Genomic DNA, 13,353 nt, shown 5'->3' on the forward strand with positions numbered 1-13,353 from the left:
CAGGAGCATGGGTGCTTTTTTGGGCAGAAATGTATTACGGGCAGTAGATCAAAGGCTGAAGCAAAGCATTTAATTTATGTACAAGTGAAATGGTAGCCTGGTATCAGTGACTCATGATAGTGAAAGCAGAGGATTATTTTCTTTGGCAGCTGTTTATGTACAGTAAATAACACACCGGACAGGTGAGATTTCAAAGGGAAGAGGTTTTTGTGCTTACGTTGCCAAGAGGAAAACGTAGACTTTCTGGACTGAAGATCTGGGTGCGGCATGGGAGACTTACGCTGTGCGGGAAAGGGTACGTGCAGTTATTGCTAGAGAAAGGTTTAATAGAGATGGTGGTGTTTTTATTTCTGAACTGAAAGGCAAAATATAGTATTGATAAAATATCTTTGCTTGCTGTAGTCCCTGGTGATAGAAACATTCACAGAGAGTGAAAAATAATAAATACACATCTTCAATTTATTTATTCATTTTAATTTATTATGAAATGCAAATTGACATTGATTTGAAAATCAGTTTTTACTGAATTGAAGCTGCATTACATTTGAATGGTAGTTCAAGTTCAGAAAAGGTGCACTGAATCAACATTTTGAAGCATTTTTAAAAGCAAATTACTCTAAATGTGCTAGTACGTAAGAGAAAAAACAGATTGCTAAACATTGGGTTGCAATTAAACTAACATATTTGATAGAGTGTATCATCTGTATCTGGTAAATTCTTTTTTGTAAAGTTTTGATGAGGTGTCCATCAAGGTTTCAGAAATAGCAGTTCTCTTCTAAAAACTTCATTTATTAATATGTTGAAAGTGTGAGAAAACTTAAGGGATCAGATGTTGACGTGAACTATCTGAAAAAATGAAGAAAAAATTCTCATCGTGCTTTCAGGAAAGTCCGTTACTATGCAGAGCTCGTTAAGCACATGAGCAGATTTTGTCCCATGTCTTCATCTAATGACTTCACCAGCTTAGTGCTTTGAAACTTCAACAGTAAACGTTGCTTCAGTATTTTTCTAAATTTAATTATTTTAAAAGCTATAGTAAATTCATGCTGTGAGTCATTTGAGTTTCTAATTTTTACTGAGCAAGTCTTTTAATGTCATTTTAAGACTCTGATGAAAGTAAAAACTAATACTTCAGTTTTTATCTGTCTTGGAAACAATTATACAGTTATAACAGGCTGATTTGGTTTTTTTCCATCAAGGTATTTAGTCACTATGTAAGTAAACCCAAAATCCTGTGCTTTGTAACTTACTGATTTTTATTAACACACACAGACACACACACATTTGATAGTTTGTCATTTTTCAACCCTTTTGGGCTTTAGGGAGAATTAGATTGGATTCTTTATACAGTTTAATCTTTTAGTTTTGGCATCATCTCCAAGAAGCTCAGAGGCCGTCTCCTCTCTGCTGGTGCCATTTACACCTTCTCTTCAATCTCTTTGACCTCAGAGGAGACAACCTTGCCATCAATCACCTCTTCAACAATTGTCTTGATCTTCTTAATTTTACTTGATTCTGGTAATGAAATGGAACAGAGAATTAATTAAATGCAATGTACATTGACAGAATAATATTGCTGTAGTACTAGCAGCAATTCCACCAATGAGAAAATAGACAAAGGCATCTTTTCAATGCACAGTTACTGTAAAGTAAACTTCTGGGGTATACAGGATACAGTTTCTCTTCCTCTGAACATCCTGTATATGTTACCAATAATACTATAGCGGACATTGTGTTGAATAACTCTTTATCCCTCCTGATAGTTTTGCCTCAGTTTAGCACAAGCTTGTAGATCTAAAACCTGGGAATAGTCTATCTCACACTGAAATGGATATTTTTGCTATTAAACTACATACTTTGTTTAGGAGCCTAGCCTCCCTGTGTAGTCATCAGAGAGCAGCAGATGCTTCTGAAGTCCTCCAGAGGGTAATTCAATAATTCTCTGTCATTCTCTCGGCTCTTTGGGGAGTCTGGGGTTTTACTTTGGGCACCTGAATTATATACCTGAAAACAGGCTTCGTATAATCCCTATAGGTTATCTGTTCGTACAGTTGATTGCTTTCTTGATGTAAGATTCCACCGGTTAATTATTTGCTCTGAAACTGTGTTGTTTTATGTCAGGGCTACTTAGTTCCGTAATGTTTCAACAGGCAGCCATCAAAAAATAAGGGAGTTGGTGTGACATACCTTTATGAAGCTCTGCTGTGGATACATCCGCTTGGAAATGTCTGTTCAAATTATAAATTAAAAAATATAAATATATGGCACCTAACATATTGAAGAAACATCCTTGTACGTTTCCTGTACGTTTAATCAAGACAGGTAATGCCCTTTCATCAAGACATTTAACCAGGTGTTTAAATGAGTTTCCTCTGTTAAAGTAAAACTTGCTAAGCAGAAGCTATAGGTGAAATTATTCTGCAGACTCATTTCTGCAATGCTATGACTTCAGCTCATGCAGATATGCCCAATCTAGTTCCTGAGCCAGAACAGCTGAACAGGCAGAATCTTGGGGGGAAATACCACTCTCCACTTGCCCCGCTTTCATAGATGTCCGCTCTTTTCACTACAGGATATGGGATACCGGACTGCCTGAACATTTAGTGTCAGCTCACTTGCACCTCTTCACATTTTGAAGTAGGTTGGCTACAAGTGACACAGGTAGAGCAGAGCATAATCCAGTGCAGGCTGCAAAACTTGCCATGGACTGCAAGAAAAGGTCAATATGCTCTTGCTGAGCGCCTGCTCTAGTGTGACTAGGTGCTGCGGTGTCCAAACCAGGTTAAAAAATCTGGCCCCGGTTAGGCCAGGCCTGCAGAAGCTACAGTCATTACAGTCATCCAAAGTTGAATTACTGATGCTTATGGCGTGGGAACATCTATCCAGCTACTCAGCTCACAGGGAATAATGGTATGTACCTACACATCGGCTGAGAGAGACAAACTCAACTGACTTCCACAGCCGCTTCGGAAACTGAGCACGAACTGCAGCCTGCTCCGAATCTACAGTTGAGATCTGCTGGGCAACAGACTTCCCCCCCGCCCCAAGCCAGCTGGAAAGTGGCAGATTTTACACTTTCACCTTCCGTGAACATAGACAGTATTTGCAGTGTTGTTCGCTGTCATACGAAAGTAAACCAACAAGCAGAGTGTGTGTATTTCCTCACCCGCTGTCCTCTCCTTCCAGCAGACGGCGGTACGTGGCGATCTCCATTTCCAAGCGAGTCTTGATATCCAGCAATATACTGTACTCGTTATTCTGACCCTCAATGTCAGCTCGGAGTTGCCTCAGTTGATGCTCTAAATTGGCAACTGCTTCCTGGATTTGGCTTAGCTGATAACTGTAACGTGCTTCAGTTTCAGCCAGAGCATCTTCTAAAGACTTTTTCTGCAGCCGATGAAAAGAACAAGAGATATGTTATTCAAGAGGATACAATTTTGTGTTAAAATGACATTTTGATAAAAAAGCCTCTCAGTTTCTAGATTTATCTGTGTAACTGTCTACTAAACACAGTCCTTATTTCGCGTACTCTGTGTTGTTTACCATGTTAAGCTGGGACTGTAGTTCTAGCTCCAGGCTCTGGAAGATCTGTCTCTGGCTGGTGATCTCCCTCCTTTGGGCTTGCAGCTGTTCAACGTTGATTGCCACTTCCTGGTTCAGTTCTTCTGTCTGAAATGCAGAAATGGAGGGACTGTGAACTGCAGCTAGACATGACTGAGGTTTTTGCTGATGTTTAAGTAATTGACCTTACCTGCTTTTCAAATTGTTCTTTGGCTTCTTGACGGTTCTTTTCTGCCATTTCTTCATATTGCCGTCTCATGTTTTCCATAATAGTTGCAAGATCAATACTCGGAGCAGCATCCACCTCTACAGTAACCGAGCCGCCCACCTGTTTGCGCAGTCTGTCAATGTCCTACAGCAATGAGGATTGCATTAGCACCAGCTACAGGGAACCTTCAATCCTGAATATTGGAAGCAAATTCAAAATCTACAGACACAGAAGTAATTCTTAAATAGCACCTCAGGGCAAGATAACTTAATCACTTTGTGTAAATACTGTTTAGTGCACCTCGTGTTGGACTTGATCTTAAAGGTCTCTTCCAAGCTAAACGATTCTATGATTCCATGTTAGAACATTTGACTTATTTTGTAGCAATAAATGCTATATCATGGATGAACATATTGTAAAAAGATGGTTTCCTCAGGACCAGATCTATGGGATGAGTGTAGAAGTCATGGTTCCCATTTGTATACTTTTGTGGGGTAGCAACTCCTAAACCACAAATTATTCTTAAAACCTTCACTCCTTAGTTTCTGGAGTTGTTCAGCCTTTGATGCCTTATAGCTTGGATGTCAGTTAGTGCCACACACAGTTACGCTGCTTCCAGAAACAATACAAATGCTTCAGTCCTGCACAGCACAGTTTCAAGTGGGTGGCGAGGCTGGCTGTTTTTCTAGGTTGGATCTTTCTAATACAGTGCTTAAAGAAGATATTTTCTGCAATGTGAAAAGGAATTTACACTTTTGAAGCTGATAGTATGACACTAAGAGAAAGCTTGGGCATATGCCATCATTGAGACTTTGTTAGCATTTGACAGTCATTTTGACTTTGGGATTTCAGTTTGTGTCTTCACTTGAAAAGGGGAAATAAACAATGGTTGTCTAAAATTCTTACCTTTGTAGGTCTTTGAAACTACAAATGTCATGCTAAAGGTGAGGTTCAGTTTGAGCTTAGACTCCTAGGAGACACTCGGTACACATATCTGCCTTTTGGGTCTCTCTGCATGGGCCAGAGCTCCTGTTTCAACCGGTAGAGACCGGAGAGTGTCCCAGCTGACCAGCCAATAGGGGTTTGTTCCACACTGAGCTGAATCACTCTCTAGGCTCTGTCTGTTTGATTGACTCTCTCTCAGTTGATTATAACAGAACCACAGGCGCATTCACATAGATAATAAATGAATAGGTACCTACATTTTGATGTGCTAATCTGGAGCTGAATCCCTCCGTAAGTGTAATAGTCTTTCAGATTAACCATGAAGGTTTCGTTATTCCTAGTGAGGCTGAGTTTACGTGTGCCACTTAAAAAAAATCCCTCCCTGACAGCGTTCGGCTGCTCTCACCTCCTCGTGGTTCTTCTTAAGAAAAGCTAGTTCTTCATTCATGCTTTCAATCTGTGACTCCAAATCGGTTTTCGTCATAGTCAAGTCATCATGAACTTGGAGCAGTCCGTTAATGTCATTCTCAACACTTTGCCTGAGCAGGTGTTCATTCTCATACCTGTAAAATAAGGCTTGTTTTGTCACGATGAAAATGCAACTGTTTGATGTAGATGTTAGAATCAGTAACTACTACAGCCTTAGTTGTAAAATTTTTCTGTTTATTAAACTTTACGTTAGAAAATGTTTAGTTCTCAGCTTTGATGCCAATAACTAGAAGCTTTCATGAATAAGAGGAGCATGAAAGAGAATTTCTGAAATGATCATGGAACTTACTTCAGTCTAAAATCATCAGCAGCCAGTTTGGCATTGTCAATCTGCAGGACAAGCCTTGAATTTTCCAGCTGTGCAGCAGCAATCTGAAAAGGAATGGTTGAAAAGGGATGAACCTTTGCACATAAATGCACACTTTGGAAATTAACACTGCACGTCGGCTTCATCTTGCTTAACTTTAGCTCTCTATCAGTCATCTAGGTTTAAGCTAAATTCCCTTTGAAGTGCATAGAAGGGATCAGGGTTTTCCCAAAGACAAAATATTCTGTCATAAAATAGATATATGAAATAGTTGGGATGAACTGCTCTCTGGAAGGGGTCTGCTTTCAAAGGATGAGAAGTAGAACTGGTGAAAAGTAAGAGGGGAAAGATTGAAGGAAGTTCACTGGAAACATAATTTGACAAACCTGTCAGCTGATTGCTGTGGGTATATTTTATTGTTTATAGTGGTAATTTACTATTTCAAGTAGTGATCTATTATTTTTTTGGAGCGTTTGGCAGTCCTTTCTAAAAAAACACTTTGAAATCCACAGATGCTAAACTATATTTAAATATGTAAATTACCATCAGTATTTGCACTCATTAAAACTACCTAAGGCAAACAGAATTAATTAATTTTGATTCAAAGATTTTTCATGTATGAGATTACTCACATCTGCAGACATACATCTAGTATTACAAATTATGTAAAATCTGTCACTAATTTGTATTTGATCAAAATAAAGCATTTATTTTTCTTAGCTGAGACAATTGCAATTTGGAAAACTACATTTTCTACAATAGATTATTATCTATCTCCCCAATAATTGCAATTCATATATTTATAGATGGCTATATGATATCTTACCTTATTTTGGAGATCTGCAATTGTTTTAAAGTATGAGCTATAGTCATGCCTTACATCTGTGGTGTTCTTCTCATACCACTCCTTGATCTGCTTTTCAATCAGGGAGTTTGCCTTTTCTAGAGAACGCACCTTCTCCAGATAGGAAGCCAAACGGTCATTTAGATTTTGCATAGTTGATTTTTCATTGCCAGTGAGCACCACATCATTACCAGTAACATGAAGCTGGAAGTTCCCACCGAAGCCTTGTCCGTAGTTGGTTCTGCTAGATATGCGGGTGCCATAGCCCCCAGCTCCCCCATAGACGCTGGGTGCCTGAATATTTTGGATGGACGTTTTCCTGAAGGTTAAACCGCTGACACTGGGTGCAGTACGTGGGGAGCGGGTGCTCGTACCCCACTGAAAGCTTTGGCTAGAGAACGCCATTTGTGTTCTTTGTCTCCTAAAGCGAACCAGCTAAGTCTCCACAGATAGAGAGCAGCTGAGGGACCGAGCGGTGCGTGCTCTGCAAACCTTTATACCGGCTTTCAAGGAGGAAGCACGTAGTGATAAACCCCACCTCTGTTGACACATCATGTAATTGGTGTCAGTGTGAACAGCACACAGCATATTGCCCCCTCACCCCATATAATGTAAAGGGGTTTTTGTCTGTTCGTCTGTGTTTGAGAAAAACTCCCCAGGTAGTTTGGCTTGCTTTGTTATTATTTTGAATAAAAGATAAAACACAAATAAACTGTTTAATCATTTATAACAGTATACCTGCAGCCATACTCTCTGTAGTCCTTTTGAACAAACAAGTAGACTCTTACTCCCATGTGCAGTGTATGAAATTAAAATGAGAGTTGACTATATGTGACAAGAGACTTGAAATATTTATATTTGCAATCAAGTATATATTTTTGTTGAGTAAGCCGTAGTTTTGGCCTCAGGACAGTCTAGAACAGTGTAGAAATCATTAGAAAGGAGGCGTCTGTAACTACCACGTTAGTTCATTTTATAGTAAGCACAAAACAAGATTCATACTGTAATTGGAAAGTGAATGTTGTTGTAGTTAGCTTGCACTGAATATGCGTTCATTTAGTATTAGCAAACTGTTACAAATTGAACTCTAGCTTTCAATACAGTTGAAATTAAGCAGAAAGAGTATGGCTTTGTCCATAAATAAAGTAACAGGAACAAGAGCATTGGAAATCTTCATTGCCCACTTTATTTCACATACGAGATGCCGAGGTCCATAGAGTGAGATTAAGCTTCCAGCACAACCAGCTCCCAGCCCTCCTGTGTGGCTGAAGTTAAAGCAGAACAAGTATCCCTCCTGCCTCGTCAGTGTTCCAGACAGAGAGACTACCAGCGAACGAGTTCCACTGCTGGGCGCTCCGTCGCAAAGCCTGGTGTTACATTCATTTACAGGAAATCAGCTGCCTTTGGCCGGAAGAAACCCAACAATCCTACTTCTAATTGTCCTGAGGTTCCTAAACTGACTGGTGTATGCTTTTGATACAGAAAATGCAGAGGTAAAATGGAAAGCGAGGGAAGAAGCTGGCTGCTGAGGGGGTTATTAGTGCCGCAGGAAAGCAGGCAGCAGGTGTGCATTGGGCCAGTACGGAGGTGTAGCTCCCTGGGGCATTGCACTGACAGTACTTCAGTGTATTATTAATGTACAGCTAGTCAGGTAGAACAATTAACACATATTGCTTGTATTAGTGAAACCAGCTGCTGTACATACTGATCTTCAACCTTCGGGCAAGGAAATTGGTGAGACGCTAAGCTTTGGAGGCGTCGAACTGTATATTGGTAGCATCTTCAGGTTCCTGAGAACACCCAAGCTGGGATATTAGGGAATCAGTACTGCCAAGTTTTTTAAGTTACTGTGCTACAGATTAGTCTAAATAGTATTGGATTGAGGCATAGAGTTAAGCTGTCATACGTAGCTATTCTGAAAATACGCATCTTCCAAACCAAAGGGATCAGCGTTCAGGGCAGAACTTTTTTTGCAGGAGGATGCTGTAAATTGTCTTTGGACCTTGAACTTTTTTGGGTGTAACTGATAATGAAAAACATTTATGACAGTTGAAACCAAAGTACACTAGCCATATCATTTGGACCATCACTATAGAAACCCAAGGTGGGTCATCTTTTGTTGATTAAAAATATTCAGACTGAGTAGGAATTGGTCGTGGTAGTAGGGCAGAGCTTACGCCTTTAAAGCTGCAAGAGCAATACAGCAAGAGATCCTACTACAGTTACATCTCTTGGCTAGGTATTTCACTGCCGAGGTCTCTGGCAGTGTTTTATGATAGTCTATTTAAGAGTAAACATTCTGCTTTGTCTTCTTAGTATTTATTAAAATTAGTTTCCATGTCACCTTGATGGTATTTTTTCTGAACATTGCTTGAAGATTCCATTTTTTTCTTTTATTAAGCAAATGACAAAGGTTATTTGTTAGCTTTCATGTTTGCCTATAAATGCAACCAGATGTCATCGAAGGTCTAGATTGGCTTTTGTGGGTCAAATTCCTAATCTTTGTATTCACAACTATCCCACCTCCGTATGGAGAAGCAGCTACATAGTTTAAATATGAAAAGCTAATTGCATGTGTTGTTAATGTCAGGTGTTTGAAATTCACAGAAGCTGGACACTATTTAGAAATGTAAGAATAACATAAAAATATATTTATAATTCACAGAGAAATAAAATTCACAGATACATAAAAATTTCTAAACTTTTCTCTAACCTCCCTTATACAGTGATCTGAATTAGAGTGGGCGTCAGGATTAGGTCAGACATTTGCCTTGTGCTCTGGCTCTGCTGCTGGAGGTCAAGCTGAACCTTCAACAATGATTTTTCTTCCAGAATCCTCTTGACTATTAAGCAAAAGTGTGCGAGGCGTATGCGATCGGGAGCACAGAGCAATAGCATCAGGCAGACCTAGTCTGAAAAGATGTTGGGCTGAATTTTCTTAGCATTCTTGTTCTTTTCTTCTCCAAATTGTTTCCTGACAATTTCTCTGGTCTTATCATTTTATATGTGCTTCTATTCCAAAAAATAAGCTGGAATATTTGCAAGAATATTTACTAAGATCAGGATAGGCATTGTTCATACCAGAGGTGGGTTTTGCTCCGACTTTTTGGTGCAATACAGGTTTTTTCATGGAATCTGTCTTGTATGGTTGTATAAATCACCGGAAACTGCGAGAGTGACCACCCCAGACTGTATCTATACCAGTAAACGAAGCAAAGGCAGGGCCCACAGACTGGCTGAAGGGCAGGCGGCTCGTCATGACTCACGTCTCCAAAGCTGTGCAGCCGCCAGCTGGGAGCGGTCATCAGCCTCCACTACCCCTTGAACTATGCCCAGGTGTTATCTGGAAGAATATGGGCTGCCTTACTTTTATTTTTTTTTTTTTATTTTACTGATTGTAACAGTAAGTTATCGAAATAGATGTTGAGCAACCTAAAAGTATATTATCTGATATCTGCAGTTTTGATCAATGTTAAAGAAGTGCTGTTGATGCTTTGCTGATGTTTTAGTTTGGCAGTGCAGTTTCCAGCTCCAGACTCAGCTGTGAAGGCTCTGTAGAGGACAGCCTGTGGATTCCTGCGCAACACTTCCTTTCCGTGACGTGCTCGGTCGGAATGGTCTGTGTGTAGTCATAATAAAACACTCATAATTTGTTTGATTTCATGAAGGAATCTTACCTGTGTGACAGAAGTTTAATGTATATTATAGAGCAATGAAGATAAGTCATGCAGGGTTATGATAACACGGGCGTGCCATTTAGTATGACTCACCTTTACTAACCAGTCGTGGGTAACCAGTCTTGAGAGTTCAAGGAAAAAAGACACACCCAGCTTTGGTTCTGCATTTATGCTGCCTTTAGGTGGAACATATGCTTTTATTTTGGCTGACCTGAAGATTTAAACAAAGAAAAGTCTTTTACTTCAGTCTTTAGTGATGATCCGTTCTAGAAGTGGAATGCAAGGCCCCTTTATTAGTCCCTGTAACTATGTTGCTGATCTCGGTTTGGATTTTGTGTCATAAGAATTTGAATTTGAAAGATCTGTTACAATACAGTCCTGAAAGGACTTCCGCCGCACAAAGTGCTTTCGAGGAAGAAGAATTCCTTGTTCAATATTCCAGCCATATTCCAGTATTCAGTATTTCTGTGTCTGAGAAATTCCCTTCCTTCTCTTCTTAACCTCTATGATTCTATGATTCTAAGTTACTTCCTGATTTATGCCCTACAACTGGCTTACAACCAAAGGAACAGTTGTAAGATGAACTTTCAGGGGAAAATCAGAGTCAATTTTTAATGTAGATGTGAGCCAGTAGCAGATTTTAAATTAAGATTTTTCTGAATGAGTGAAAAAAAGTACTTAGGACAATTCTCCACCCTGAAAACAAACTATCTTCGCACCACTTGTTACTGTGAACGCTGCACCCTTGAAGACTGCTCTCTCCAAAGAGCCAGGAAAGGTGTTTTGTGTTTCGCTGAATGTGGTAAGCCGAAGGAAAGGTCCAGGTGATGTCACTAACTCAACTGGATTCACGGAAGCCCTGAATGTTTGCAGCACAAGATCTTACACCGTCTTCCTCGCATGCATATCCTTCCTCATTTCCGCCTCCCTTTTATCTTTTGTCCGATGAAAATATCTTAATCATCAAATCGCTACACCTTATTTCTTTCTGCTTTGAGCTTTTGACCGGAGAGGTAAATTTAAAACATTACTTTAAATAGTACGACACTTACTTAAAGAAGCGTCCCAGGTCTTGGAGCGGTGCAGAAGACAATATGTTGGTGACATCCCTCCCCAACCATGGGTTGAAAATGAACGTCAGGAGCTGCCTTTCCTGTCTTAGCTGCTCTCCTCGAATAGAATCAGATTTCGGTGCCAACAATAACAGCTCCAGGCCATACAAACGAACCTTCTCTTTTTTCTCCCCTAAAAGTATCATTAATATCAGCTCTAATATAATCTAAAAGACTACCAGGCAGATGTTTTTCCCTTGTAAAAATTACGTGCAACTGAGGGGTCAGTGGAATGAGAAAACCATTAAGCTGGAGAATATTTCAGCTTACTGGTTTTCTCAGTTCCATAATGCTGGAATAGTTCAGCATCCATGAAAAAATATTACATATTTATATGATTCAGTAAGCAAATGCAATTTTCATGGCCCTGTGCAAATATACGCGCACACTGCTAGTACGCCATAAAAGACCTGCACAAACACACCCTATTGCAGGTATTCACATTTGTGTAGATTTTTTCACTAGCTTTTAAAAATAATAATCCTTGTGGTTTCAGAGAGCGGACTTGTGTTACGCTTGGAACCCCCAAACCAGGAGAAAACCTCAATTTTTTTCCAAGGTATAATTGCACTCGTAACTGGCAGGAGTTGCCTGGGCAGTTGCACGACTGCAGCTTTTTGTTCGGGGACCGCTCTGGTGAATCATCCTTTCAGTACACTCGGGTGGCCCCACGGCACCCCCTCTCCCAGGGCTTGTATAACCAAAAGCAAAGGGTGGGTCGCTTGCTTTGTGAAGAGAAGGAACCTGAAACCCTATCCCAGCTTCAGGATCCGTGTCAGGCAATCAGGGATCCAAAAAAAAAAAAAAAACAAAAGAATGAAAACGGGCCGAAAATACATCTCGGCACTCCCCTTGGGAAAGCTGTGCACTTGCAGGAGTGTCCATTGCACGAACACTTGAGAGAGATTTGCAGTTAAAGATCCTTCCCTCGCCTGGAGCCTCCGGAGGCCGCGGCAGCAGCGGCGGCGGGCGTGGGCGCCTCTTGGTCGCTAGAGGCCACCACCGGCCTGCCTCAACGAGCCACCTGGGCGGCTCTCAACGAGCCACCTGGGCGGCTCTCCGGATTGTTCGCTACAACGGGAGAATCCATGCTGGGACCTGGACGTGGTTGATGAAATTCACAGATTACATCACAAAATTGCACATATTACCCACTTTTCTGGTCCTGTATCCAGATGAAAAAATTTTTGCATAACTCTTGTGGCCAACTGTTTACGGTAATATTTATCTGCACAGCCACAAGCTGTAATTGCAAGAGTTTAGCGTTGTGTATGGCAGGGAGTTTGTCAGCAATGGCAACAAGTGTTATCTATCTTTCTAAATCTTGAAAGCTGAATTTTTGAGGACGGGATTGTTCATTATCTCTTCAAATTATGCCCCTTCCTTTATGACTGATGCTTGAGTATCTTAATTTTTAGACAGCTATAAACTCTAGACATTAAAGAAAAGGTTTCTCTGGTTTTGTTTTTATGTTTTTTTCCTGCATAGTAGCAATGTTATTTCCAGCGGAACACGTCCATTCACAAAATGTCTTGCTAACTGGCTTGAGACTGTTGTGTGGTGAGATTAACTAAGAAACAGGGCCTGGGCACTGAAATGGCTTCCAAAAATTGATAATTTGTCTCGCTGATAAGGAATGAAAAAGTGGTTTTTTTCCTTCACTGGTAACTTTACAATCGCAATTTCTGTCCACTTGCAGCAACTTTACATATTTCCTTCTTTGAAATTGCTCTGGCAAGAGTTGCTTCCAGTGTATTTGTTTGATGCATTTTATGCATTAATTTCATGTATGCATGATTGAGGGGTGTAGATCTGAGCCAAAGCCGGCACTTTTTCTCTGAAAGCAGCAGACCATTAACTTCTGTTCTAAAGAAGCACCGTATAGTTTGTCAGCTCCTTCAGCTTGTTGGTTTCTCCTTCTTTTCCCTGCCTGCTCCATTGTTCCTCTAAATTGAAATATATTTTTCTCAAATTATATTCCTCATTTTTGTTGCTTTCTATAGAGCCTTATAACAGCCTATCCGATTAACTCCTTTTGACTTGTCCTTAGGACGCTGGAAAGCAAAAAAATTGACCCCTGAAGTCTAGATAGTTATTGAAAGTGTCTTTACCACAGCTGATGCTATGATTTTGTGCCTTTAAGCATCTGATGCATATTCAGACTTTCAGAAGGCAAATGAATACGTCCAGAAGAAGCAGCCATGCACCTG

The 13,353-nt window shown here is 40.3% G+C and overlaps 1 protein-coding gene across 1 annotated transcript; it reads right to left on the reverse strand.

Moving 5' to 3' along the window:
- Window positions 1-1,417: 1,417 nt before the first annotated feature.
- Window positions 1,418-6,759, reverse strand: LOC309600132 (keratin, type I cytoskeletal 20-like; the record flags this gene model as incomplete). The annotated part of the gene is made up of 8 exons (XM_082332197.1): window positions 1,418-1,515; window positions 2,919-3,052; window positions 3,167-3,387; window positions 3,544-3,669; window positions 3,752-3,913; window positions 5,121-5,277; window positions 5,493-5,575; window positions 6,337-6,759. The coding sequence occupies 8 exons, from the start codon at window positions 6,757-6,759 to the stop codon at window positions 1,418-1,420; spliced, it is 1,404 nt and encodes a 467-aa protein (XP_082188323.1).
- Between the last annotated feature and the right edge of the window lie 6,594 nt (window positions 6,760-13,353).

Source organism: Platalea leucorodia (assembly GCF_965183815.1).
Source record: "Platalea leucorodia genome assembly, chromosome: 22".
NCBI lineage: Eukaryota > Metazoa > Chordata > Aves > Pelecaniformes > Threskiornithidae > Platalea > Platalea leucorodia.